Source organism: Danio rerio, chromosome 21 (genome assembly GCF_052040795.2).
Source record: "Danio rerio strain M-AB ecotype USA chromosome 21, GRCz13ab, whole genome shotgun sequence".
NCBI classification, from domain to species: Eukaryota; Metazoa; Chordata; class Actinopteri; order Cypriniformes; family Danionidae; genus Danio; species Danio rerio.
The window spans coordinates 30034907-30060436 of record NC_141041.1 but is presented as its reverse complement, the minus strand read 5'-3'; the positions used below and the strand labels follow the sequence as shown (position 1 = coordinate 30060436).

The 25530-nt window shown below is 38.0% G+C and overlaps 2 protein-coding genes and 1 long non-coding RNA gene across 6 annotated transcripts; 1 reads left to right on the top strand and 2 right to left on the bottom strand.

The window, feature by feature from the left end:
- Positions 1–1787: 1787 nt before the first annotated feature.
- Positions 1788–12781, top strand: nipal4 (NIPA like domain containing 4). Of its 4 annotated transcripts, none has more exon segments than NM_001002664.1 (7): positions 1788–2069; positions 3384–3647; positions 7537–7593; positions 7665–7755; positions 10375–10535; positions 10619–11249; positions 11302–12781. In NM_001002664.1, coding segments are annotated over 6 exon segments (1224 nt in total). In that variant the 5' UTR covers positions 1788–2029; the 3' UTR covers positions 11230–11249; positions 11302–12781.
- LOC147838845 (uncharacterized) lies at positions 12413–24697 on the bottom strand. The gene is made up of 2 exons (XR_015520375.1): positions 21942–24697; positions 12413–13939 (listed from the first exon to the last, which is right to left on the bottom strand). It is a non-coding gene; the product is annotated as an uncharacterized LOC147838845 (long non-coding RNA).
- LOC147838846 (uncharacterized) lies at positions 15730–21275 on the bottom strand. The gene is made up of 2 exons (XM_087301397.1): positions 20172–21275; positions 15730–20003 (listed from the first exon to the last, which is right to left on the bottom strand). The coding sequence occupies exons 1-2, from the start codon at positions 20999–21001 to the stop codon at positions 16532–16534; spliced, it is 4302 nt and encodes a 1433-aa protein (XP_087157523.1). The 5' UTR covers positions 21002–21275; the 3' UTR covers positions 15730–16531.
- Positions 24698–25530: the final 833 nt, after the last annotated feature.

Genomic DNA, 25530 nt, shown 5'->3' with positions numbered 1-25530 from the left:
CTCAGCTTGCATCACAATGGCTGCATCCAAATACTATTGACTGAGCCACCACACGGCCCCTCGTTTTTATTTATTTATTTAGTTAGCTAGTTAGTTAGTTATTTGCATTTTAGCTCTGCAACAGTTTTTTTATTAGATTGAGAAATGAATGATTTCATTTATTTTTATTAATTTCTTATTTTCATTATGCAGACATGACGTGACACTAGACATGAAAGAACCTCCTCGTGATCTTATGTTGCCTCATGTGCTTATATAGCCTGTGTCTAGAGACATTAGTGAGCGCACTTGCTCTGGTAACCAGTCTCCCTGGACAGATGCTCAATTTAAACTAAATTTTGACACACCTGACAGCAACCGAATAACCACATACATACCCTGTTCTAACAGGATTACACCAACCATGCTATAGAATTCATGGGGAAGAACAAGATGATTTACATGTATAACAAATCACTAATGCATCTCAAAGTTCCTCTTCTCAAAAGGAGAACAGTTGCCAACAAACAACATCAAACACCATATCAAATAGCACAGATGGAGATAAAATTTTAATGAGTTCAGGCCAATAAACGATCCAAATATAGCGTTTAAAAAGTAAGCCTAATATAAACTGTCTGTTTTGATAAATTCATAACACTTCACAGCCTGTTTAAGCTTGTCTGTCTTTTTCTTCATCTCTGCTCAAACCCGTTATAAGCCAAACTGGTTTTCCAACTTTCTGGCAGAAAGCTGTTATGCCAGACAACACCATCAGCAGCACAGTATCAGATGTCTGTGCTCTGAGATTACACTACAAACAAGCAAACAATAGTTGTTTTATACCTGATAAACAAACGCTGAATACATAAACATTCAGATGAAGATTTAAATAAAGGAAAATAATTAAAATAACAAATGAGCTCTTTTTTTATGAAAAGCAACATGTTATTTTATGTGAAAGCAGTAGACAAATTCAAAATACAAACTAACTAATTATTCTAAATTAAATACAAAGTATTTGAAATAAATAAAAAAGATAAATAAGTTTTAAAATAAGTTTCATTTTTAACTGCATTATACTTAAAACAAAATAACCACCTTATGATTTTTAAAATGGTATTACAGGTATTTTCCTACACTAACAACACTAACAAAAAAGTACAAATGAATGTATGAACGAACGAACGAACGAACGAATGAATGAATGAATAGTAAATCATTTTTAAAGAAATTTTATTTTATGCTATTTAGCAACTATATCGTAGACACTAAACCACCTTATAAAATTCAGTGGATTATTATTTTTTAAATAATTTGTTTGTTTGTTTGTTTGTTTGTTTGCTTGTTTGTTTGTTTGTTTTGCATGTTTCATCTGGCAATTGTATAGCATTTTAGCTTATTTTAGGTATATGTTGCTCTTAGATTAAGCAATAAGTATTTTAATTGTTGATAAATTTTGCTTGCAACAGATATATGAATGTTAATATAATTATACTAAGTAAAATAATGAATCATTTTTATTTATGTTTGCGTATTTATTATTGATTAGGCTTCAAACGAGTAATAGCAAGTGTTTTTATTGGATAATGGCCAACATTCTACTTACAAAAAAAAAAAACAAGAAACTGGGGTGAAAGCTTAAACAAAGAATGTGACATGAACACTCCTTCCCACTAAAACAATAGTAATGTCTTATTAAAGTAGGAACTTTTGCGTGTGTTTGAGTTCCGCTCATTGTATTTCCTGGAAGGTGTTTCTCTATTGACAACGGCGTGCAGCAGTCTAGAGGCGCAGTTCGGGCGTGGCTCCTCCGCCGATACCTGCTCTGCGCGTGGCCGTGTTCGCGTGCGCGTGCTTCACAGGTATCATATATTCCTGTTCTTCAGAGCGGTGAAGTTACGCGCGAGGATGCAGAGCTCTTATTCTGGATTTATTTAGATGAACCGATAGAAACATGTTCATGTCTTGTAGTTTATTCTGATAGTTTTGTTGTTTTTAAATGGCTTCGTTTCGGTAATTCTAACGCGTCGGTTTAATGGGTGTAACAATGAAAGACATACACCTGCCATCCGATTCATGCATCAATGGTAAGATTACTGTTTGTTCGTGTATCTTCATGTGTATTGTGAAGGCTAACTGCATTTGAGTTAATACTGTGATACGTAAGGTGTGCATTACTTGTGCTATTTTTAAATGTTCAACCCACGTAACCTTTAATTAATCATTTTATAACGTAAAGATTGTTTCAAAGCAACTTCTCAGCATTAATCACGAAAGAGTCAATAATCCAAACTTCACACGAGGCAATTATTATTAGCTGGTTTGGGCAAATATGTTTTAATTGGATGACATCTTGCTTATTTACATAGAATAACATAATTTGTTTTAAAGACAGGCGTTGTTTAATGTACGTCTAATGTCAACCTTATAAGTAGCTAATGTCAAATGGTTACTTTTGCAAGTACATCTGGTTTCATTGTTTGCTAAAACGCTGTGTAAACACTGCCTTTGCGTCGGTATTTTATAAACCTTTACACTTTTTATACAAATCTGATTATAATAGTAGTTATTACAGCAATTATGGCAAATATATATATATATATATATATATATATATATATATATATATATATATATATATATATATATATATATATATATATATATATGTTGTACTAGTTGTCAGAGTCCCATCCACTTAAATTACAATCAAAATGCTGTAAACTGCAATTTTCAGCCTACAAGAACTAAAAGACATAAATGTTTAAATTACCTTTGGTAAAAAAAGTTTGTAAGATATAAATATTATTTTAATAATTTAGTTATTTATACATTGTTCAGTTATTCATGTTAGCTATTAGTTATTTAATTAATAATAATAAATATTCTATTAAATATAAATTTAATAATTTTAGGTTCATCCTCATTCAGCACAACAGATGTAAAATTTATCAAGATACGCTGACCTATAGTGAAAATATCTTAAATAATGGATAATATAAAATATTACTATAAGATTCTAGCTATTATTATAGTAAAGAACTGATCATTTAAAAAAATTCCCAGTTTGTAACACTATGTAAATATTAATATTTGAGTCAAACATAAAAAGCCAGAAGATCCAGAGAAACACGTACTTGTTCAGTCTTAAATAAATAGCAACAAAATGACAACCTGCAGCAGTGAGTTCATTGCTCTCTCTGCCATGCAGTCTTGTGATGAAATCCTGTTTATTTAGCAATGTTGATTTAGCTCTTAGGTTTTTGAAACGTACATCATGTGAATAATATGAAATTAAACTCATCTAAAAATAAACATTTTGCCAAATTTTTCCTTAAAATTGTGTATTAAAGTAACTTACTATTTTAAAAATGCTGTTCTTTTTTTATTGTTTTGATCAGGTTCAGTAATAAGGATCTTTTGTCCCACATCCGCCTCCATTTGTGTGTTTGACACGGCTGTTGGCAACACGTCTTATAGTTTGGACAACTCCAATAAAAATTTGACAGTCAGCACACAATCTCTAGCCATTGACAAATGGAGCAATTACAACTTCTGGACGGGCTTGACACTGGCCGTCCTCTCAGCGTTTCTCATAGGAGGAAGTGTTATCCTGAAAAAGAAGGCACTGCTGCGTTTGGCCAATACTGGGGAGACGAGAGCAGGTCAGCTCATTTACATCAATATTTGCATACAAAGACTTCATACAAAATCGCTATTGGATTCTAATGAAATAAAGTTTGTTTGGTGTTTATACTAAAAGGATTGGTTCAATTCCAAAATGAAAATTTACCCATAATTTATTCAGTCCCTTGTCACCAAAGATGCAAATTTCTTTTTTTAGTTGAAGGTTTTTGAGGAAAGCATTCCAGGAATTTTCTCCACATGTTGAACTTCTGCAGTGGTTTGAAGTTTGTAGTTTCAGTGCAGCTTTAAATGGCTCGTATTGAGCCCAATCAAAGGTATTTTAGCAAAGGAAAACTAAAACTATTGGTAATAAAAAACTATTTGGTTTACTTAAAGGGCCATGACACCCCCCACTTTTGGTTAAAGTCTACTTCAAGATTTTTTCAAAAGATGCATGATTAATGGGCGTGGAGCTCCGCGAGCATCGGGCAGGAGTGGGCGTGGCCAGCAGGGGAGAACGTGAGCGAACGAAGCTAGCTCACAAAATGAGACAAACCGTTAGGAGACGCATGAGTTTATAGTTTACAAAGTTAAAATGCAAAGAAATGAACAGTGATTTAATGCCCTGCTACATTTGTTATTCGTAATTTCATTACATTTCAAGATCGCGGGGGAAAACATGCAACAAACCCCGTGGATCATGGAAACAAACGCATGTGAGCCTTCATGAACGGCTAAATACTGTGTGCCCGTGCCGTGGGTCCGTGACGTGTCTCACAGCTTGGGCTTGACTCTGGCAGGTCTCATGAATAATTAAGCAGCCGGCTCTTCTCATAGGATAAGAAACTCCGCTATGAATAATAATGAGAAACCGACGCGTCATCATTGCACTTGCAGTACTGCGCTACGTCGCCGATTTTGATCCCGCCCCAAAAATCATTTTAAACCCGGAAGCTAAAATTTGCTGACAAAAGCTCAAAATTATCCAGTTTTCCCCACAATTAAAGCTGACAGGTGCTAACATTGTCTTAACTGATGCTCAACACACAAAAATCTGTTAATTAAAAAAAAAAGTTCTCCAGGGTGTCCTGAACCCTTAAATAAAATATTGACAATAAATGAAAAACCAAAACTAAATTGAACGAACAACAGTGACCGAAAAACTATTCATTCATTCATTCATTCATTTATTTTCCTTCGGCTTAATCTCTATTTCATTGGAATGTGGAATGAACAGCCAACTATTCCGGCATTTTTTTTTTACTCGGTGGATGCCTTCCAGCTGCAACCCAGCACTGGAAAACACCCATACACACCCATACACACACACACACACACACACTCCTACACTACGGCCAATTTAGATTATTTAATTCATCTATACCACTTGTCTTTAGACTGTGTGGAAAAAAACTACTGAAATGAAATAATAATTAGCAAAAATAAATTATTATTTTTTTGGTGGAAATTAATAAGCTTAATATTAATAAGTGAAATTAATAAGTGGAAATGGAAAATCTGACCTTTGGCTGTTTATTTAGTCACCAGTAAAGCACATGATCATAAACAAAACACATTTTTTTATAAATAAATAATGTTCTGTATTTTGCTCTTTTGCAAAAAAAAAAAAGTCAATTTATGTTTAATAATTTGCATATTCAACCACATATACAGTATGATCTTTAATATGAAGACTTAAATATGAATTCATAATTTTGTACTTTTATTCATTGCATTTTTATGGTTTTGGATTCATTGTTTTTTCATACAGTTATTTTATTTTTACTACTAATATGTTTGCACAGGGCTTAACTTAAGCTGCTTAAACCTTAGTGTCTTATTTATCAGGGGTCACCAAACCAGAACAAACTGCCAACTATTCTGTCATTTGTTTTACACAGTGGATGCCCTTGGAGCGGCAACCCAGTACTGGGAAACACCCATACACACTCAGATTTACACACACACTCATACACTGCAGCCAATTTAGTTCATTCAATTCACTTTTCCCTTGGTCTGTGGTGGAAACCTGGAGGAAACCCACACAAAAAAACTAAAACTAAATAAATAAAAAGTATATGGAAATGTGTTTACAAAAAAACAAAATGAACAAAACTAATAAAACAAACTAAAAGTAAGCTGCAAAATAAAAAGGATGATCAAAATAAAATGTCATTTAAATATGAGAAATCGAACCCAGTCAATGTATATTCAATTCATTCATTCATTTTCTTTTCGGCTAAGTCCCTTTATTAATCTGGGGTCGCCACTGCGGAAAGAACCGCCAACTTAACCAGCATATGTTTTACGCAGCGGATGCCCTTCCAGCTGCAACCCATCACTGGGAAACATCCAAACACACTTATTCACACACATACACTACGGACAATTTAGCTTACCCAATTCATCTATACCGCATGTCTTTGGACTTGTGGGGGAAACCGGAGCACCTGAAGGATACCCATGCCAAAACTGGAATAACTAAAACTAAATGTATAAAATTTAAATAGAAATGTGTATACAAAAAAAAAAAAAATTAACAAAACTAATGAAACAAACTAAAAGTAAACTGCAAATTTAAGAGGATTATCAAAATAAAAAGTCATTTAAAAAATGCGAAACTTTAATATTCTTGATCCCAGTCCATAGATATTCAATTCATTTATGTATTCATTTTCTTTTCGACTTAGTCCCTTTATTAATCTGGGGTCGCCACAGCGAAACGAACCGCCAACTTATCCAGCATATGTTTTACGCAGCGGATGCCCTTCCAGCTGCAACCCATGCCTGGGAAACATCCATACACACTGGACAATTTAGCCTACCCAATTCACCTGTACCACATCTTTGGGCTTGTGGGGGAAACATGCAAACTCCACACAGAAAATGCCAACTGACCCAGCCGAGGCTCAAACCAGCGACTTTCTTGCTGTGAGGCGATTGTGCTACCCACTGCGCCACTGCGTCGCCCCATATTTAATGAAATTCAATTCATGTTTATTTATATATTTTGTCAAAGCTACTTAACATAGAAGTTCAGTTTAGTTCAGTTCAGTGTAATTTAAATGTCACTGCTGAAAGTCCAAACACTGAAGAGCAAATCCATCAATGTGCAGCTTCACAAGTCCCAACCAAGCAAGCCAGTGGTGAGGAATAAACTTCACCAATTGACGAAAATGAAGGAAAAAAAAATCTTGCGAGAAACCAGGCTCAGTTGGGCAGGACCATTTCTCCTCTGGCCAAACTTTTTGTGCAGAGCTGCAGCATAAGGGTCATTATTGGTCATTATCTAAGAAAACATTTAATTAAAAGATCTTAAAAGATGCAAGCTTTTGTGGTTAAAAAGTATATATTTGTTATTTATTGTTTTTTTTTTTATAAATGGCTGACTGCTTTAAGGTAAGAGCCTTATTCCTAGTCTAGGATTGCATATAAACTGCAATTTGGAAGTACAAAGCACTGAGCACCATAGAAGTCAGTCAAAAAACTTGTTTAAACTACTTATTTAAAATGAATTGAAACAACACAATTCTTAAGGTTTTTTTGGGGACAAATTTATTGTTTAATGTTCAGTCCATGTAAATTTGTATAAACAATCAAGTTAACTAAATCGATTTGTGTTGGGACAACATGAAGGAATTGTGTGAAACACAGCATATTTTACACTGTCCGCTACATGAAAAGTCCTGGATTGGAATGTTTTCCTTAAAAGCCTTAATTTAATTTCAGCTGGAAGTGAATTAATACTTAAATTGTTAGAGAAACTTGTCATATGGGGGTATGTAATGTTTATTTTTTTTACTTGACTAAATAGCAATTGCAAAATTGGTTGAAACTGGTTTCTTTGTTTGCTTAACTAATACTGACAGAATACTGAGTCAAGTGTTCTTTAATGCGCTAAATTACTGGAAATGTTTGTCTGTTTAGCCGAGGGAGGTCATGGGTACCTGAAAGACTGGCTATGGTGGGGAGGCCTTTTGACAAGTAAGTGCAATGCAAAGCAATTGTAAATAACCTTTTGATGACTCTGATAACATCTTCTAATGTTCTGGCAGTGGGTGGAGGTGAAGCAGCAAATTTCGCAGCCTACATGTTTGCTCCAGCCACAGTGGTGACCCCGCTAGGAGCTCTCAGTGTTCTTATTAGGTAATGGCACGCCTTTATTTACACTCGCCAATGGTCTGATCCACACTGTGCTGTGTAAACTCTACAAGCCTGTGAGTGAGAGGACCAATGTGTTTTGTAATATATACCAAATGACTAAAATGTTCAACATGCCAAACTTGTTTTGTGCTATTATTGTGGAACTTTGGTGTCAAGTATGTTAAATGTATTATTTTACATTTTCCGGAATATATATTAACTTTTTCTACACTCAAAAAAAGAAAAGATTTTTGCTGTTTGTTCAAACTATTCAAATAGTGCTGAAACACAATCCTTGAATTCAATTTTTTATTTTTTTTTTTTTTTTGGGGGGGGGGGGGGGGGGTAAATAGTTGTATGTTTAATCTACTTAAATTTGTAAAAACTAGTAGGTTAACATAATTCCTTTATGTTGTCTCAACAAAAAATGTTTTGAACCCTGCAGTTTTACAGTGTATTGCATGACTATTTTGTTTTGTTTTGTTTGTTTTTTATCTCATGTTTACCAAGGCTGCATTTAGTTGATCAGAAATAGTGTAAAAATAATATTGTGAAATATTATGCAGTTAAATAAAATTTTTCATATGTTATGAAGATATTTTATTATTACTACTCTATATAGAATATAATTTATTCCTGTTATTTAGGAATACTCCGATCAGGATTTTTACAGCCGGCACCGAGTACCGAATATTTGTCATGGTGATCGGCCAATAACGATTCTAATGCCTCAAGCTTTATAATGCATAAAGCACATTTTCCCTCAAAGTAAGATTCTTAAGTGGAAATCTCTCCCTACCTAATAGAAAAAATAAAGGATGCTGCATCCCTTAAGCATTTTTAACCATTTAGGTGTGAACATGCCATGGTCAAAAGCAGCTTTACAGAACACAATACATAGCACAGGTGAAAAAAAAAAATGGGAAAAAGTTTGGAGTGCATATTTGATGCATAAGAAGTTAAAATGCTCACCTAAAAAACAGTACTTACTAAAAGTAGTTTGTATGCATAATAACTACTGTTTATTGCAAAACGTAAATTACAAGAAGTTATATTCTTCAATATTCATGTTAAAATAAATACAATTTTAGTTTGTTTCTTTCATCTAATATTTCCAGCCATGTTTTAGTGAACTTCTGTGCAAAAACACAGAACTCTGTTCTTTTATGTAAAAGGGCCTAAATACATGTAGTAGCTGCTGTATAACCCAGATGCGCATGTGAATAATCCTCTGCTTGTAAACGCATAAACAAACATTTGCAATAGGTTCATGAGATCGGCCAGATCAGCGATTGAGTTATTAAATGTGATTATCAGCCGATACCAATCTCCCACCAATCAATCCCTCTGTTATTTATTCCTTAAGTCATTGTGTCTTGAATTCCACACAATCCTTTTACAAACCAAAATGCTTATGGTATCCTCAAAAAAAACTTTTTGGAATCTTTATTTTTTTAATGTGATCTAAAACAAAGCTGATACTATGATTTAGTGATAAAAATTATGAAAACAGTTTAGCTACTTGGCGAGGCAGTGGCGCAGTAGGTAGTGCTGTCACCTCACAGCAAGAAGGTCGCTGGTTTGAACCTCGGCTCAGTTGGCATTTCTGTGTGGAGTTTGCATGTTCTCCCTGCCTTCGCGTGGGTTTCCTCTGGGTGCTCCGGTTTCCCCCACAGTCCAAAGACATGCTGTACAGGTGAATTGGGTAAGCTAAATTGTCCGTAGTGTATGAGTGTGTGTGTGTGTGAATGTGTGTGTGGATGTTTCCCAGAGATGGGTTGCGGCTGGAAGGGCATCCGCTGCGTAAAAAAAAAAATAGCTGGATAAGTTGGCGGTTTATTCTGCTGTGGCCACCCCGGATTAATAGTGGGACTAAACCGACAGGAAAATGAATGAGTTTAGCTACTTATTTTTGCACTTTTTGAACTAAAGCCACAATTCTTTTACACACAGCTGGACATCCAGCTGACACAGTGAATTACATGATTGACCTAAAATGAAAATGTCTTCATCATTTACTTAGACTCAAGTTTTTCTGAACTGAGGTAGAATGTTGTGGAAAAAGCAGCCGTTGATATCTATAGTAGGAACCAAAAATATATAATAGAAGCCAATCGTTGTTTTTCTCAACGTTGCTTGGTATATATTGCCTTGTGTTAACAGAAGAAACTCAAACAGGTTTGGAACAAGTAGAGAATGAGCAAATTATGGCTTGAGTTTCATTTTTGGGTGAACTTTAACTTTTGACACTGTTGTTACTTCTGATATTGTGTACATGTCATGGCCAGGACATTGGAATACATTCATTTCAAATAGAAAGTCTCAACAGAGCTCTGTATGATGTCATTTTAACTTAAACCGTTTTGCCCAAAAAGCCTGTCAATTGATTATTTCAATAATTATAATCAGTTCATTATGAGATATTTTTTATTTATATTTTAGAATATTATAAGCATATGCTAAGTATATTGAAGTGCATGCATTATAGCTGAATCCTTTGCACATTACTTACTCTTTATGAAAACGTTGAATTCCTGTAATAGCCTTTATGTTTCTTTCTGGTGTTTTTCATTAGAGCTAAATGGAAAGGTAGTAGTGTTAATGTTTATTTACTCTCTTCAGCGCGGTGCTGTCCTCCCACTTGTTCAGAGAAACAATGAATCTGCTTGGAAAATTGGGCTGCATGCTCAGCGTACTGGGAAGCACTTTAATGGTTATACATGCACCTGAAGAAGAAGAGGTGACCACACTTAAAGAAATGGCCGAGAAACTCCTTGATCCTGGTTAGTGTTAAAATTCCTTTAATTTTTGAACTCCAAAAGCAGTTGCTATGGATAACAACAGGTTTTTATGCTTCTCCTGCAAGGTTTTGTGGTGTTTGCCAGCATCCTGTTGGTCACTTGTTTAATCCTGATCTTCTACGTCTCTCCTCGATTTGGTCAGTCTAATATATTGGTATACATCAGCATCTGCTCTCTGCTCGGATCCTTTACTGTGTCCTCTGTCAAGGGTCTTGGCATTGCCATCCGCACCATGTTCACAGACACTTCAGTGGTCCGTAATCCTCTCATGTGGATTCTTTTGCTGACCTTAATTGGATCCATCATCATTCAGGTCAACTATCTGAACAAATCCCTGGATACTTTCAATACTCTTTTGGTTTACCCCATCTACTACGTCTTCTTCACCACAGTGGTCCTGAGCACGTCTGTGATCCTTTTTAAGGAATGGGGTGCCATGTCAGGAGTGGATGTGGTGGGCACCATTGGGGCATTTTTGGTGATTGTGATTGGGGTGAGCATGCTTAACATCTTCAAGGATTTGAATGTATGTTTTGAAGATCTGAGAAGTAATCTTTGTCAGCCACTGAGTCAGGAGAGCCCGTCAAAGAGGGAGGACAAGCACATCCTCATAGAGAATATAGAAACTCTGCCGCCCATGAGAGAGGAAGGGCCCAGAGTCTTCATCATCAGCTGAGAGTGTGAATATATATATATATATATATATATATATATATATATATATATATATATATATATATGTGTGTATATATACATAAAAGTCTTGTCTATTCCAGTTGTAAGAGCAAAAAAGAATGACTTGTGTTCTAGTTGATCATTTGGAAAAGTGGCAGAAGGCAGTTTTTTTTTTTTTTCAATTAATCTGTTGAACTGCATCCCAATCATCACAGATACTGCAGAAGACCCATTGGAACCCACATCGACCCAAGAATCTTAGAGAAATCAGTCAAGTTTGGTGAAGAAAAAATCATGGTTTGGGGTTCAGTGTGGGGCGTGCAAAGATCTGCAGAGTGGATGGCAAATTCTTCAGCAAGATAGTGCTCCTTCTCATACTTTAACCTCCACATCAAAGTTCCTGAAAGCAAAGAAGATCAAGGTGCTCCAGGATTGGCCAGCCTAGTCACCAGATATGAACATTATTGAGCATGTCTTGGGTAAGATGAAAGAGGTCCTCCAAGAACGCTTTCTTTGCCATTCCAGATGACTTTATTAATAAGTTATTTGAATCATTTCAGAGATGTATGGATGCAGTCGTCGAAGCTCATACACAATATTAATTCTTTAACAAGACAAGACTTTTGTCTAAGCAAAGTCAGATCTTTCTGTCCTAATTAAATAACTAAAATCAAGGCATGATCATATTTTTTGGTAAAATAAGCGTAATCTAGAGGTAATCTTGCCTTTCATATGTCACTTCTGATACCAAATGATCATATAGAAGTCAAGTTAGTATTTGTTCTTTCTAAAACTGGCTAGGCATCAAGACTTTTATCAGGTATTGTACAGTAGTCAACATTTAAAGTAGATTAAAACCTTTCATCAAAGTTGTCCTAAAACTATTGAACAACACCCACTCTTGTCTTAGGACAATTTTTAAAAAGTTTTTGATCCACTTGAAATGTTGACTACTGCACTGTATATAATTTTGAAAATGCAGTTTTATGATATCATCACTCTTTTTTGTTCACTTCCTCTGCTGAAAGCCATACTGTGATGCAGTGATTTGGATTGGTTACTGCTGAATATGGTGATGATGCAGACCTTTTTCTTCTACTCAAAATGGGTGATGATTAATATTAAAATAGCATGTACAGAATATGATGTGGCAGAATATAAAATCCTGCTACTGAGAACTGACATTTTATGTAAATGATTATACAGTCAATACAGTTGGTATATTTTTCTGTTTATTGGAACGCTATAGGCAATACCTGCGAAATAAGACAAATGAACTGAATATATTTACACATGCTGTAAAATAGAAATATTTCACAGAAAATATGCTGTATTTGAAATATGCTGATACATATATTACATACTACATTTCATGAAATTCCTAACATTTAATTAAGCAGTGATATTAGAGGCCATGCTGTTTTCTAAATCAATGTGGCGCCTGTATTCATCCTGCATCATGCCTCAAGTATGTCTGTTACTGCCTAATGCAAATATTTAAGGAAAAATATATGTAATAATGTTACTTTTTTAAATAAAATCATTGAATTCCATCCTTTAGTGACAGAAATATCTCAATGTTAAGTTATTGGCATTTCTGTGTGGAGTTTGCATGTTCACCCCGCGTTTGCATGGGTTTCCTCCAGGTGCTCTGGTTTCCCCTACAAGTCCAAAGACATGTGGTACAGGTGAACTGGGTTAGTTAAAATTGTTCATAGTGTATGTGTGTGAATGAGTGTGTCTGGATATTTCCCAGGGATGGGTTGCAGTTGGAAGTGCATCCACTGCGTGAAACGTGCTGGATAAGTTGACGGTTTATTCCGCTGTGGCCACCCTAGATTAATAAAAGTACTAAGCCGAAAAGAAAATGAATGAATGCTGGCATTCAGGCAAAATGTCTGACTATTAAAATGTGGGAAAATGCTTAGCAGCATGTTTGGTTCTGAGTATACAGTATGTACACACTTTCTTGTGGCAAAGTCAAAGTATTTGGAAGTCTGCAGTTCTTGTAACTTCCCCCTATATTTTTAAAACATACAGATTCATTGAGAACCACAGGTCAACTGGGAGATTGCAAAAGACCGGCTTCTGCTTTAAACTGGACTGACTGAATATCTACTATTAAATATTTACTACTCAAAACCATGCTGACAAATGTAAAATACAGTAAAACACACTAAATCTGATGAAACGCGATGGCAGTTGTGTTACTGGATATTATTGGGATATCGCTGACAGGAACAGTAAACAGCTTTGCCAGAGCGCGGCTGAAGCTTATATGCAAGTTTATTTTACAGTCTTTGGCAGAAACACCATTTAGCCTTGCTAGACCCTCCTTTATGATTGCGCATCCATTATAAAACACTCACAGGACATTAATTTGGATAACTATGGGGATATATTACAGTTTTTTTGGATTGCTTACACACTAAAATTAAAAGTAGTACACTATTAGCAAAACCTTACACACAAGTATCAAAACATCAGCCCATATTTGCACAACTATAAGCACATTGTCAGCTTCACACTTGTTGCAAAACTCTACACACAGTGATTTGCAAAACACTAAACACACTTAACATACATTACACACTAAAATCTATCATAAAGTCACTTCCTTGCAATACCAAAGCACTGACTGTCAAATTACTGCACCGTCCAACCAATTGGTTTAACACAGTCGTCATGTGTGCAAAGTGAAGTTTCATAAACTAATTTCGAGAGGAGCTCGAAATCTTCATTTTGGAAGAATCCCCCCTTCCACCCCATCTCCTCCTTTTTCTCCCCTTCTAAAGGGGGAGCGATCGAGACCTACCTGATCTCGGTTCTCCTGATATGCTTCTAGACCGGGCGGGAGCCCTGGGCTCAAATATCTCCAAGCTCAGGGTTCTCTCCCGGGACAGCATGCCAAACCTGCTATAAGTGCCAAGCATATCTAAGTGGGAACTCTTGAACACTTGTTTGATTATTTTTAGACACACCAATCAGGTGTTTAAGCACTATAAAATGCCAGTTTCAATGATAACCATCAGGTCTCAATATCAACACTGTCACACACCATTAAAAAAAAAAAAAATAAATATATATATATATATATATATATATATATATATATATATATATATATATATATTCAAATGAAGCAAATTTATAGAGTGCCTTTCGAGTACAATTTTCAATTTTCGACATCAACAAAGAACAAATATAAAGTAAATTCACCAAACAGTTAGACATTGTCTCTTCGCCTAGCTGGATCTGGCATGAGAATTATCAATTGCAATGTTGTCCTTAGCAAGACACCTTGGAAAGAAGTGTCTTGAATGTAGAATCATGTATTGCTGCTACCTCCATCTGGTCACAGGCCTCCTCTGTGGCTTGGATGAGGGGTACCTCAGCTCGGAGATGAAGATCATATACCTTCCACCACTATGCTGAGAAAAACTCTTCTATAGGGTTGAGGAATGGAGAGTATGGTGGAAGATACAGGATGGTAAAATGTGGATGTTGCTAAAACCAGTTCTGAACCACAGCAGAACGATGGAAAGACACATTGTCCCAGACAACAATGTACTAGGTATGACCAATTTGATTTGCTGCTGTTATGTTGTGCAATTGGTCCAAGATTGTAAGTATATGTGCTGTGTTATACAGTAAGGGCCCATATGGGCATGGCAGTGGAGGACCCCATTCTTTGTAATGGCTGCACATGTGTTACTGTATATTTCCCCCACGTTGCCCTGGGAAATCAACTATAGCCCTGTGGCCAATATTTCTTCTACTCTGTGTTCTCGTCAGGTTGAACACACCATCATCTACGTAAATGAACTCATGCTGGATCTCCTCTCCATCCATTCGTAAAACTACCTGAAGAACAGTGTCAAGCAAAATTGTGTAGTTCAGTGTAGATCTAGTATTACAGTACAGTAAAAGATAATGAGACAGAATGCCAGATCACACTGCTAAAGTGAATACATACCTCTGCATAATCATGCCACAGTCTTTTCACCCTTTTGAAATTGTGCTCTAAATGCACTCCATAAATTTGCTTCATTTGAATATGTTTTTTTTTTTAATGGTGTGTGACAGTGTTGATATTGAGACCTGATGGTTTTCATCGAAACTGGCATTTTACAGTGCTTAAACACCTGATTGTTGTGTCTACAATAAATCAAACAAGTGTTTGCACACCTGATGACTGTGTTGAACCAATTGGTTGGACGGTGCAGTAATTTGACAGTCAGTGCTTTGGTATTGCAAGGAAGTGACTTCATGATAGATTTTAGTGTGTAATGTATGTTAAGTGTGTTTAGTGTTTTGAAAATGACTGTGTGTAGAGTTTTGCAACAAGTGTTAAGTTGACAATGTGCTTACAGCTGTGCAAATATGGGCTGATGTTTTGATACTTGTGTGTAAGGTTTTGCTAATAGTGTACTACTTTTAATTTTAGTGTGTGTGAGGGACCGAGCCAGCACGTACAGTAAGGGGCATACAAAAAAGAAGATTTTCAAAAATAATTATTTTTAATAAAGTCAAAAAGGTTTACAAAAAGTTCAAAAATAAATTAATTAAATAATTAAATCAATGGAAAGAACAATAAACTAAACAAGGAAAACAAACTGAGTTCAAACCAAACAAATCATGTCTAAACCAAAAACAGAACTCCATGAAATGACAAGACAGACCACATTTATAGCACAGGGACTAGTCCACATTAAACAAGAAGGGGGAGACAAAAACATACAATTTACAAATACAATAAACTAAGCCAAACATCTAAATACAAATCTAAATATAAAGTTAAATAAACTATAAATAAGGCAAAACTAAATATAAATCTGAATAAACAAACATTGCAAATCATTATTGAACCTAAACTAAACATGAGCTCTCCCTCCAAGCCATTAAGCCAATGGTATCGGCAGGCGGAACCAAAAGACGGCATCTTGCGGCACGTCGGACCTTTAGTTGGGCGGACCACACCCGGAAACTCTGTTCCTCGTCGGCACTGCAGCATGGTAACTTAAACTCAAAAGAAAACTAAATTAACAAAACATACAGTACAGATAACTGATTTTGTGTGCACCCAAAATAGTAATAAATGTACTGTGAATAATAAAGAAAGGTAATGAGCAACTGAAAGTGTATGAGTCTTATTTAAATCAGATATGAATGAAACGAAAATGTATAAACACAATAACTGAACTGTGACCAATAAATAATCTTAAATGAATAAGTATAACGTGTGTGTGTGTGTGTGTGTGTGTGTGTGTGTGTGTGTGTATGTGTGCGTGCATGCCTCACTCTCAATGTGTGGCCATCACACTGGCCATCACATACTCCCTCCCTTCGGGAATGTCACTGGCACATCGGGACAAGTAGTCAGCCGTAAGGTTTTCTTTGCCAGGGACATGTCTGATAATAAACCGGAAGGGCTGCATGGCCAGGTACCAGCGGGTAATACGACTGTTGGTATCTTTCATTTCTTGAAGCCATTGTAGAGCTTTATGATCAGTCTCCAGTATAAACTCCCGGCCTAGCAGATAATACTTTAAAGAGTCCAAGGCCCACTTCACAGCCAAGCATTCCTTTTCCACAATAGAGTAGCGAACTTCCCTGGGGAAGAGCTTTCGACTCAAGAAGGCCACGGGGCGTCGAGTGTCAGGGCTGCCCTGTAGCAATACAGCTCCCAGGCCTCGATCTGAAGCATCAGTTTGCAAAACAAAGGGTTGGTGGAAATCAGGGTTATGCAAGACAGAATCTTTACTCAAGGCCTTTCTGAGATCTTGGAAAGCTGCAACAGTTTCTTGGGTCCACTTCAGCTGATTGGGACTCCTTGAACCAACCATGTCAGTCAATACTGCAGCCCGCCCAGAAAAGTTGGGAATAAATCTGTGATAAAACCCAGCCATACCCAAAAATGACCTTAACTCCTTACGAGTTTGTGGCTGTGGACACTCTTCAATGGCCCGTACCTTCTCCACCTGGGGTCGGAGCACCCCTTTACCGATAACAAACCCCAAGTACTCCGTCTCTGCCTTTGCAATGGTACACTTTTGAGGGTTAACCGTCAGGCCGGCTGCCTGAAGGCGTTGCAGAACTTCCTGGAGATGCTGCAGATGTTGCTGCCATGTGTCACTGTACACCACAATATCATCCAGATAAGCAGCTGTAAATGGTAGTCCTCGCAGTACCTGGTCCATTAGTCTTTGGAAGCTGGCCGGTGCCCCATGCAGTCCAAAGGCTAGAACCTTAAAATGGAATAGGCCCCAGGGTGTTTTAAACGCAGTGAGTTCTCTGGACTGTGGTGTCAACGGAATCTGCCAATAACCTTTTGAAAGATCAATGGTGGTTAGAAACTTTGAGGTGCCCAGTCGATCAGTGAGATCACTGATTCGTGGAGTAGGGTAAGCATCAAACTTGGTCACAGAGTTGAGGTAACGAAAGTCTATACAAAACCTTATAGACCCATCCTTTTTCGGAACAAGGACCACAGGGTGGCACCATTCGCTTTTAGAGGGTTCTATAATCCCCAGCCTCAGCATCAGATCCACCTCCTCTTTCAGCGCTTCTTGGAGACGTTCAGGGACCCTGTAACTCATTCTTCGAACTACAGCATCGGGTTTCAACTCAATATTATGTTCAATCAAGGTGGTAAAGCCAGGGTATTCTGAGAAGACTTCTGGTAAACAAATTTCTCTCACCTCATGCTGTTGCTGTGGGGACAGGTGACTCAGATCCACATCTCCTAGAGCTGACTGAGGCAGAAATACTTCAGAATCATCCTCCTCTTTGACTTGCCGGATCATCAAGCTGTGGCTAGATTCAGGAGGACGAGGAAACCATTCTTTAAGCAAATTTATATGCAGAGTACGTGTAGAATGAGCATGGTCAAATAGAGCAACTTCATAGGTGGTAGGACCTAGTTTCCTTTTAATTTCATACGGCCCCTGCCATTTTGCAAGCAGCTTACTTTCATGACTGGGCAACATCACGAGTACCTTCTGACCGGGCTTAAACTGCCGCTCCCGAGCAGATTGATCGTACCAGGTTTTCTGGCGTGTTTGAGCTTCTGCCAAATGAGACTGAGCTAGTGCAGACATCTTTTGCAAACGTTCCCTCATCTGAATCACATAGGATGCCACATTAGTTTCATCATTTCTCTGTGGGTTTCCCTCCCAAACTTCTCGGAGTAATGCTAAGGGACCTTTGACTTCATGACCATAAAGCAACTCAAACGGGGAAAATCCAGTGGAGGCTTGTGGCACTTCCCTGTAGGCAAACAGAAGATATGGGAGCCATTGATCCCAATCAGTGCCAGACTCACCAACAAACTTGCGTAGCATCTGCTTTAACGTCTGGTTAAATCTTTCGGTTAACCCATCTGTCTGGGGATGATAAGGAGTGGTTCTCAAACTCTTGATGCCCAGCAACCTATAGACCTGCTTCAGAAGATTCGACATAAAATTAGTCCCTTGATCGGTTAGAATTTCACTTGGAAAGCCAACTCTGGAGAACAGTTGCACTAGACAGGTAGCCACGTACTTGGCCTTAACTGACCTTAAGGGAAACACTTCAGGATACCTAGTGGCATAGTCAGTCACTACAAGCATAAATCGGTTACCCGAACGACTTTTCTCCACTGGTCCAACTATGTCCATTCCCAGTCTTTCAAATGGAGTGCCTATGAGTGGCAGTGGTTGGAGAGGGACCCGCCTTGGGCAGTCAGAGGACACTTTTTGACATTCAGGGCAGGTTTTACAGTACTGGGCTACTACTGAGTTCAGACCAGGCCAATAGAAGTGTTTTCTGATCCGGGCGATGGTTTTACGTTTCCCCAGGTGGCCAGCCCAAGGAATCGAGTGACCCAGAGTAAGGATAACTTCTCGGACACACTGTGGTACCACCAGTTGTGTCACTTGTCCCATCTGACGATATAGTAGACCCTGGTACATACAAAATCTTTCCTTTGTCTCTCCATCAACAGTTTTTCCATCCTCCTGCTTTGCTCTCTCCAGATAAGGAACAAGACTGGCATCCTCTTGTTGCATCTGCACAATGTTGACCGGCAGCTTAAACTTGGGTGAGAATTCAGCAAACTTAACAGGCATTACGGAAGCATTATATTGGATTTTCTCAAACCGTTTCTGTCGTCTGGATTTCCTAGGTTTAGTTGAGCCATCGATTTCTGCATCAAAGAATGGTAGCGTAGCAAGCAACTCTTTACTTTCGTCTCTCTTATGGCTCTGGGCTCGAGTAACAACCATGTTACAGGTGGATGGTGGCTGCAATAAGTCCCACAGTACTGGCAGGTCATGCCCCAAGACTACAGGGAAAGGTAGGTTGTCAGCTACACCGACCTCCAAGAAGTAAGTCTGACCTCTCACCTTCAGATAGACCTCTGCGGTGGGTAGCAGCTTTTCATCACCATGCACACAGCGGACAGCCTTCAGGTTGGTGTAGCGAAGGAGGGCTGGAGAAATGCACTTCATGTGTACCAAAGTCTGATCACTCCCGGTATCAATCAAAGCAATCATTTCCTTTCCATTAATCTCAACAGTGGTGCTTGCTGGTGAGCGTTCAGCTTTAGGGGCTGGCTTTGCAAGATGCCTGGGCACATAACACAGGTGAGTATTCTTGATTACATTTCTAGGGCACATGGGCTTGGTATGACCTTCTTGATTACATAGGTAACATATTGGCATTTTCCTATAATTCTTAGGAGCATTGACAAATGCAGGCCCTCCTCCAGGAGGCTTACCAGCACCAGGGAAGTTTCTCATAGACTGCTGGGGGGGATTTGCTCTCCGGTCATCTCGGCTGGATTTCCACCACCAGGACTGATTTCTCTGACGTGCTGCCACAAACACATCTGCCAGTGTTGCCGCTTGTGAAGCCGACTGTGGATCATGTTCTCGTACCCACACCTGTAGCTCTGGAGACAACATTCTCAAGTATTGTTCAAGAATGATCACTTCACCAACTTCTTCAATAGACTTACTTTTTGGCTGCATCCATTTCCCATACAGTTCTTTTAACCTCACATATAGTTCTTTAGGGCTTTCAAGGTGTTCTACTTCAAGAGACCGAAACCTCTGCCTGTAGGTTTCTCGACTGATGTCATATTTCCTTAATACTGCAGATTTAAGTTCATCATAATTCAAAGATTCATCAACATCCATGTGAACATAAGCAGCCCGGGCCTTACCCGTCAGAAGGGGAATCAGATGAAATACCCACTCCTCTTTTGGCCATCGGCAAACTGCTGCCATTCTCTCAAAAGTAATCAGGAAATGTTCAACATCATCACCATCAGACAACTTTTCCAATTTAGGCTCTTTAAGTTGGCACTGACCTGTATCACGGGCTTCAGCTCCCTCTCTCCGACAGGTACTTGACTGAGATAATGGCCTACTTGGACCAGCACCCTCATCTGGGTGATCCAAATCATCTTGAGATGTTACCAAAGTATTTGGAACAGGAGTGGTGCGAGCCTGCACCTCCAGCTGCAACAGGCCAAACTGATGATGGAGAGCTTTGAATCGGCGTTCCTGCTGGGCCAGCTCTGCCATCCTTTGTGCTTCCTGAGCCTCCATTTTTACCATGTGAGCTCTCAACAAGCCTGTCAAGTCAGCTATTGTTGGTTCAGTGCATTCAGTCTCCACATCAAATTCTCTCACCTCCTGTAATTCTTTATCCCCCAGCTCTTGTGCAACTTCATCCAGTTGCTCCACTGAAACAGCCTTTGGGGCTCCTCTTCGTCCTCCTCGGTTCATGGCCCAGAAAGTTCACCAAGGAAAAAAAAACTCTGCCCCCTACTGGCAAAATCCCACTTCTGACACCACTTGTGAGGGACCGAGCCAGCACGTACAGTAAGGGGCATACAAAAAAGAAGATTTTCAAAAATAATTATTTTTAATAAAGTCAAAAAGGTTTACAAAAAGTTCAAAAATAAATTAATTAAATCAATGGAAAGAACAATAAACTAAACAAGGAAAACAAACTGAGTTCAAACCAAACAAATCATGTCTAAACCAAAAACAGAACTCCATGAAATGACAAGACAGACCACATTTATAGCACAGGGACTAGTCCACATTAAACAAGAAGGGGGAGACAAAAACATACAATTTACAAATACAATAAACTAAGCCAAACATCTAAATACAAATCTAAATATAAAGTTAAATAAACTATAAATAAGGCAAAACTAAATATAAATCTGAATAAACAAACATTGCAAATCATTATTGAACCTAAACTAAACATGAGCTCTCCCTCCAAGCCATTAAGCCAATGGTATCGGCAGGCGGAACCAAAAGACGGCATCTTGCGGCACGTCGGACCTTTAGTTGGGCGGACCACACCCGGAAACTCTGTTCCTCGTCGGCACTGCAGCACGGTAACTTAAACTCAAAAGAAAACTAAATTAACAAAACATACAGTACAGATAACTGATTTTGTGTGCACCCAAAATAGTAATAAATGTACTGTGAATAATAAAGAAAGGTAATGAGCAACTGAAAGTGTATGAGTCTTATTTAAATCAGATATGAATGAAACGAAAATGTATAAACACAATAACTGAACTGTGACCAATAAATAATCTTAAATGAATAAGTATAACGTGTGTGTGTGTGTGTGTGTGTGTGTGTGTGTGTGTATGTGTGCGTGCATGCCTCACTCTCAATGTGTGGCCACCACACTGGCCATCACAGTGTGTAAGCAATCCTAAAAAACTGTACTGTACTGTAATACTAGATCTACACTGAACTACACAATTTTGCCTGACACTGTTCTTCACGTAGTTTTATGAATGGATGGAGAGGAGATCTAGCATGAGTTTGCTTACTTGGATGATGGTGTGTTCAACCTGACGTGAACACGGAGTAGAAGAAACATCATTGGCCACAGGGCTATAGTCAATGTCCCAGGGCAACGTGGGGGAAATATACAGTAACACTCTGTGCAGCCATTACAAAGAATGGGGTCCTCCACTGCCATGCCCATATGGGCCATTACAACACAGCACATATACTTACATTCTTGGACCAATTGCACAACATAACAGCAGCAAATGAAATCGATCATACGCAATACATTGTTGTCTGGGACAATGTGTCTTTCCACCATTCTGCTCTGGTTCAGAACTGGTTTTAGCAACATCCACATTTTACCGTCCTATATCTTCCACCATACTCTCCATTCCTCAACCCTATAGAAGAGTTTTTCTCTGCATAGTGGTGGAAAGTATATGATCTCCGTCTCCAAGCTGAGGTACTCCTCATCCAAGCCATGGAGGAGGCCTGTGACCAGATGGAGGTAGCAGCAATACAAGATTCTACATTCAAGACACTTCTTTCCAAGGTGTCTTGCTAAGGACAACATTGCAATTGATAATTCTCATGCCAGATTTATCTTACAGTTCAATACGTGAAGTGACATGTTACAGTACTTTGAATCTTCATGCCAACATGTTGGACATGTTGAGGAATAAATGAGTTTCTTCAAGGTGCAACATTGTTCTTGAGTAGTGTTTGGTGAATTTACTTTATATTTGTACTTTGTTGATGGTAGCCTTCTCTAATCATAGGGAAGTAGAAGTGCTAAAAGTGTTTTAGGTTTATCACAGCAGTGTGTAACTCGTGCAAACAGTGTATAGTAAATGTGAAAATGTGTGTTTCTTATGGTAAAAAAGTGTGGTTTTTAAACATAAGTCTATAGTTTTTATAAGAGTGTTTAATTATGCAAAGGATCTGTAGTGTTTTGCTAATTGGGTGTGTGGTTGTGCTAATTGTGTGTACTGTTTTGAAAACACGGGCCCTGTTTTGAAAATCGTGCTTAAGCAATCCAAAAAAACTGTAAATAGAGACTTTCACTTCACACAGTTTGTGAATGAACAGACTGACGTGTACTAGTTGCAGGCGTGATCATGAGGTTGTTTTTGCGCAGAGTTTTTAAGTAATCAGAAAGGGCATTTATTTCATCATTTTAATATAGCATATTAATAATAAAATCCAAAAATTATTGTATAATCTTAAGCGTTAAGAGAGGCCCACTAGTAGGCTGCGGCCCACCGGTTGAGAATCCCTGGCCTAGACCATAGTAATCTGGTAGTGTTTGCTTTGCATTGGCTTTTTCAGTGTTAATTATTGTGATATTCTGATTGCAACAGAGAAATACTGGGAAATATCTCAAGACTTGTGATTCCAAAATGTGAGCAAAATCACCTGTTTTTTTTTCATAATTTTAGATATTGCGCTAGAGAATCCTTCAAATACTAGCTCTGGGCTGTGACTTGGCCCAGATATGGTCCATGTTTGGCCCTTGTATGGAAGCCAGACTTGGTCCGAACATGACATGTACCATAATTTACTGTGGACCAAGCAAAATCTAACTGTGTGGGCCGGAGAAATTTTGCTATGTGGGTTGCCATTAAGAGAACATTAGAATGAATCTACACCCTTAAAATTAAAGGTGCCAAAAAACGTTTTGTTGCAGTGATGCTACAGAAGAACCAGGAGGATTGTTTCTACACAGGCTTTTATGAATAAGGCCTGTTGATTTCACCACTGACTTCCAGGATATGCATGTTTCAGGCAAAAAAATGGCACCACATGCATGAAACTCTTTTAGTAGATCTTGTAATAAGCAGTTGAATATGCAGATAACAGGATTTGGTCTCACCGTGTTAAACTGTCAACTTACCTGGTGAATACATTATATGACAGAGCTGTTTTGCAAGGATGTACATGCTCCACTGTTTTAGGCAGAAACTGCACTACATGCAACTCATTAGTGAACTTGTAATAACACGCAGATAATGATTCAGTTTGATTAATTTTCTACATTGCAGTAATATAACTTTGTATAAGACTAACTTAGTCAAAATTGATCAAATGTTCTTTCGCATAAGCCCAGTACTTTGTAGTGCTGGTTAATTGAATCTTTTGTTCTAATTGAGGAGTTCATATTGAGTCACTTGATACGGATATCTTCGTCACTGTGGTTATTTGAGATCTGTGAAGTGTCTGTAGGCTAATGTATATCGGACTGCTCCAAACGTCAAGAACAACACAAGAAGACTGTATTCACCCATCAAATCACTGACCTGAAGAGCACTGGGTCAAATGACTGTCAATAGAACTGTAGTCTGTGTATAAGCTAACAGAACTCTCAGTTTGAAAAATAGAATTTCAAAGTCCATGGATATAGCTCTTTAATTAGACGTCTTCACCCAATTACACAGCCAAACGCATACAGATAGGACAGAAGAATAGGACAGATTCTGATTTATCACAGCGGAATGAACTGCCTTTTGCGCGGGCACATGTATTACGCAGCTCATGCCCTTACTGACAAGAAGAGATTTTAATGTTTAATCAAATGACATATTTAGACAATTTCTTTGAAAGTACAGTTTGTAAGCATTTCATGTTGCATATTCATACACTGAAAGATAAAGGTATCACAATAAGAGTTCCTGCCTAAAATTGTTCATCACTCATTTCAAGAACAGCAATAATGTATTGAGTTGTCTTTCTCTTTTGTACCAGTAGATGGCAAACACTACACATCAGTCTTCAGCTCTCAAAACCACAGAGCCACACACGTTTCAGGACCAGGACACATATAGGAACAGGGACGTTTTAGTGCAGGGAGGTCAAACTCCATTCCTGGAGGGCCGTAGCCCTGCACAGTTTAGTTCCAACCCTAATTAAACACACCTGATCAAACTAATTAAGTCCTTCAGGCTTGTTTAAAACCTACAGGTAAATGTCTTGGAGCTGGGTTGGAACTAAACTGTGCAGGGCTGCAGCCCTCGAATTGAGTTTGACATCCCTGTCCTAGTGGGTTGGGTTAGTTTGCAGAGACCCAGCTATGTTTACTGATATGCTTATCAATTTAATAGAATTTTTGTGACTTTGAACCTATCCAACTTCTAGAAATATGTAGCTAATAATTTTATGAATAATAGTTAAGGGCTATCATTTTGACTTCAACTGTAGGTGTTAATAAAACACAAGTTAAGGAGTAGGCATAGAGTTAAGTAGATGTTAATAAAATAAAAGACTCATAATACAGTTAAAAATGTCATGGTTCATTATATTGATTAAATGAATGTAATTTCATGAACAATGGGAATGTAAAGGAACAAAGGAATGTAAAGCACAATCACAAATCAAATGTGATGTCACCCAAAAGCAGAGGTGTGGACTCGAGTCATGTGACTTGGACTCGAGTCAGACTCGAGTCATGAATTTGATGACTTTAGACTCGACTTGACAAAATATAAAAAGACTTG

What these genes read in the sequence shown, in the direction of transcription:
- nipal4 (XM_087299572.1), top strand. Translation starts at nt 2,018, where the DNA reads ATGGGTGTAACAATGAAAGACATACACCTGCCATCCGATTCATGCATC. An exon ending in GTGGGGAGGCCTTTTGACAA is followed by an intron (nt 7,594 to 7,664) that starts GTAAGTGCAATG and finishes ATGTTCTGGCAG; the next exon opens with TGGGTGGAGGTGAAGCAGCA. An exon ending in CGAGAAACTCCTTGATCCTG is followed by an intron (nt 10,536 to 10,618) that starts GTTAGTGTTAAA and finishes TTCTCCTGCAAG; the next exon opens with GTTTTGTGGTGTTTGCCAGC.
- LOC147838846 (XM_087301397.1), bottom strand. Translation starts at nt 21,001, where the DNA reads ATGAACCGAGGAGGACGAAGAGGAGCCCCAAAGGCTGTTTCAGTGGAG. An exon ending in CTTGAACAATACTTGAGAAT is followed by an intron (nt 20,004 to 20,171) that starts GTTGTCTCCAGA and finishes GCAGTCTATGAG; the next exon opens with AAACTTCCCTGGTGCTGGTA.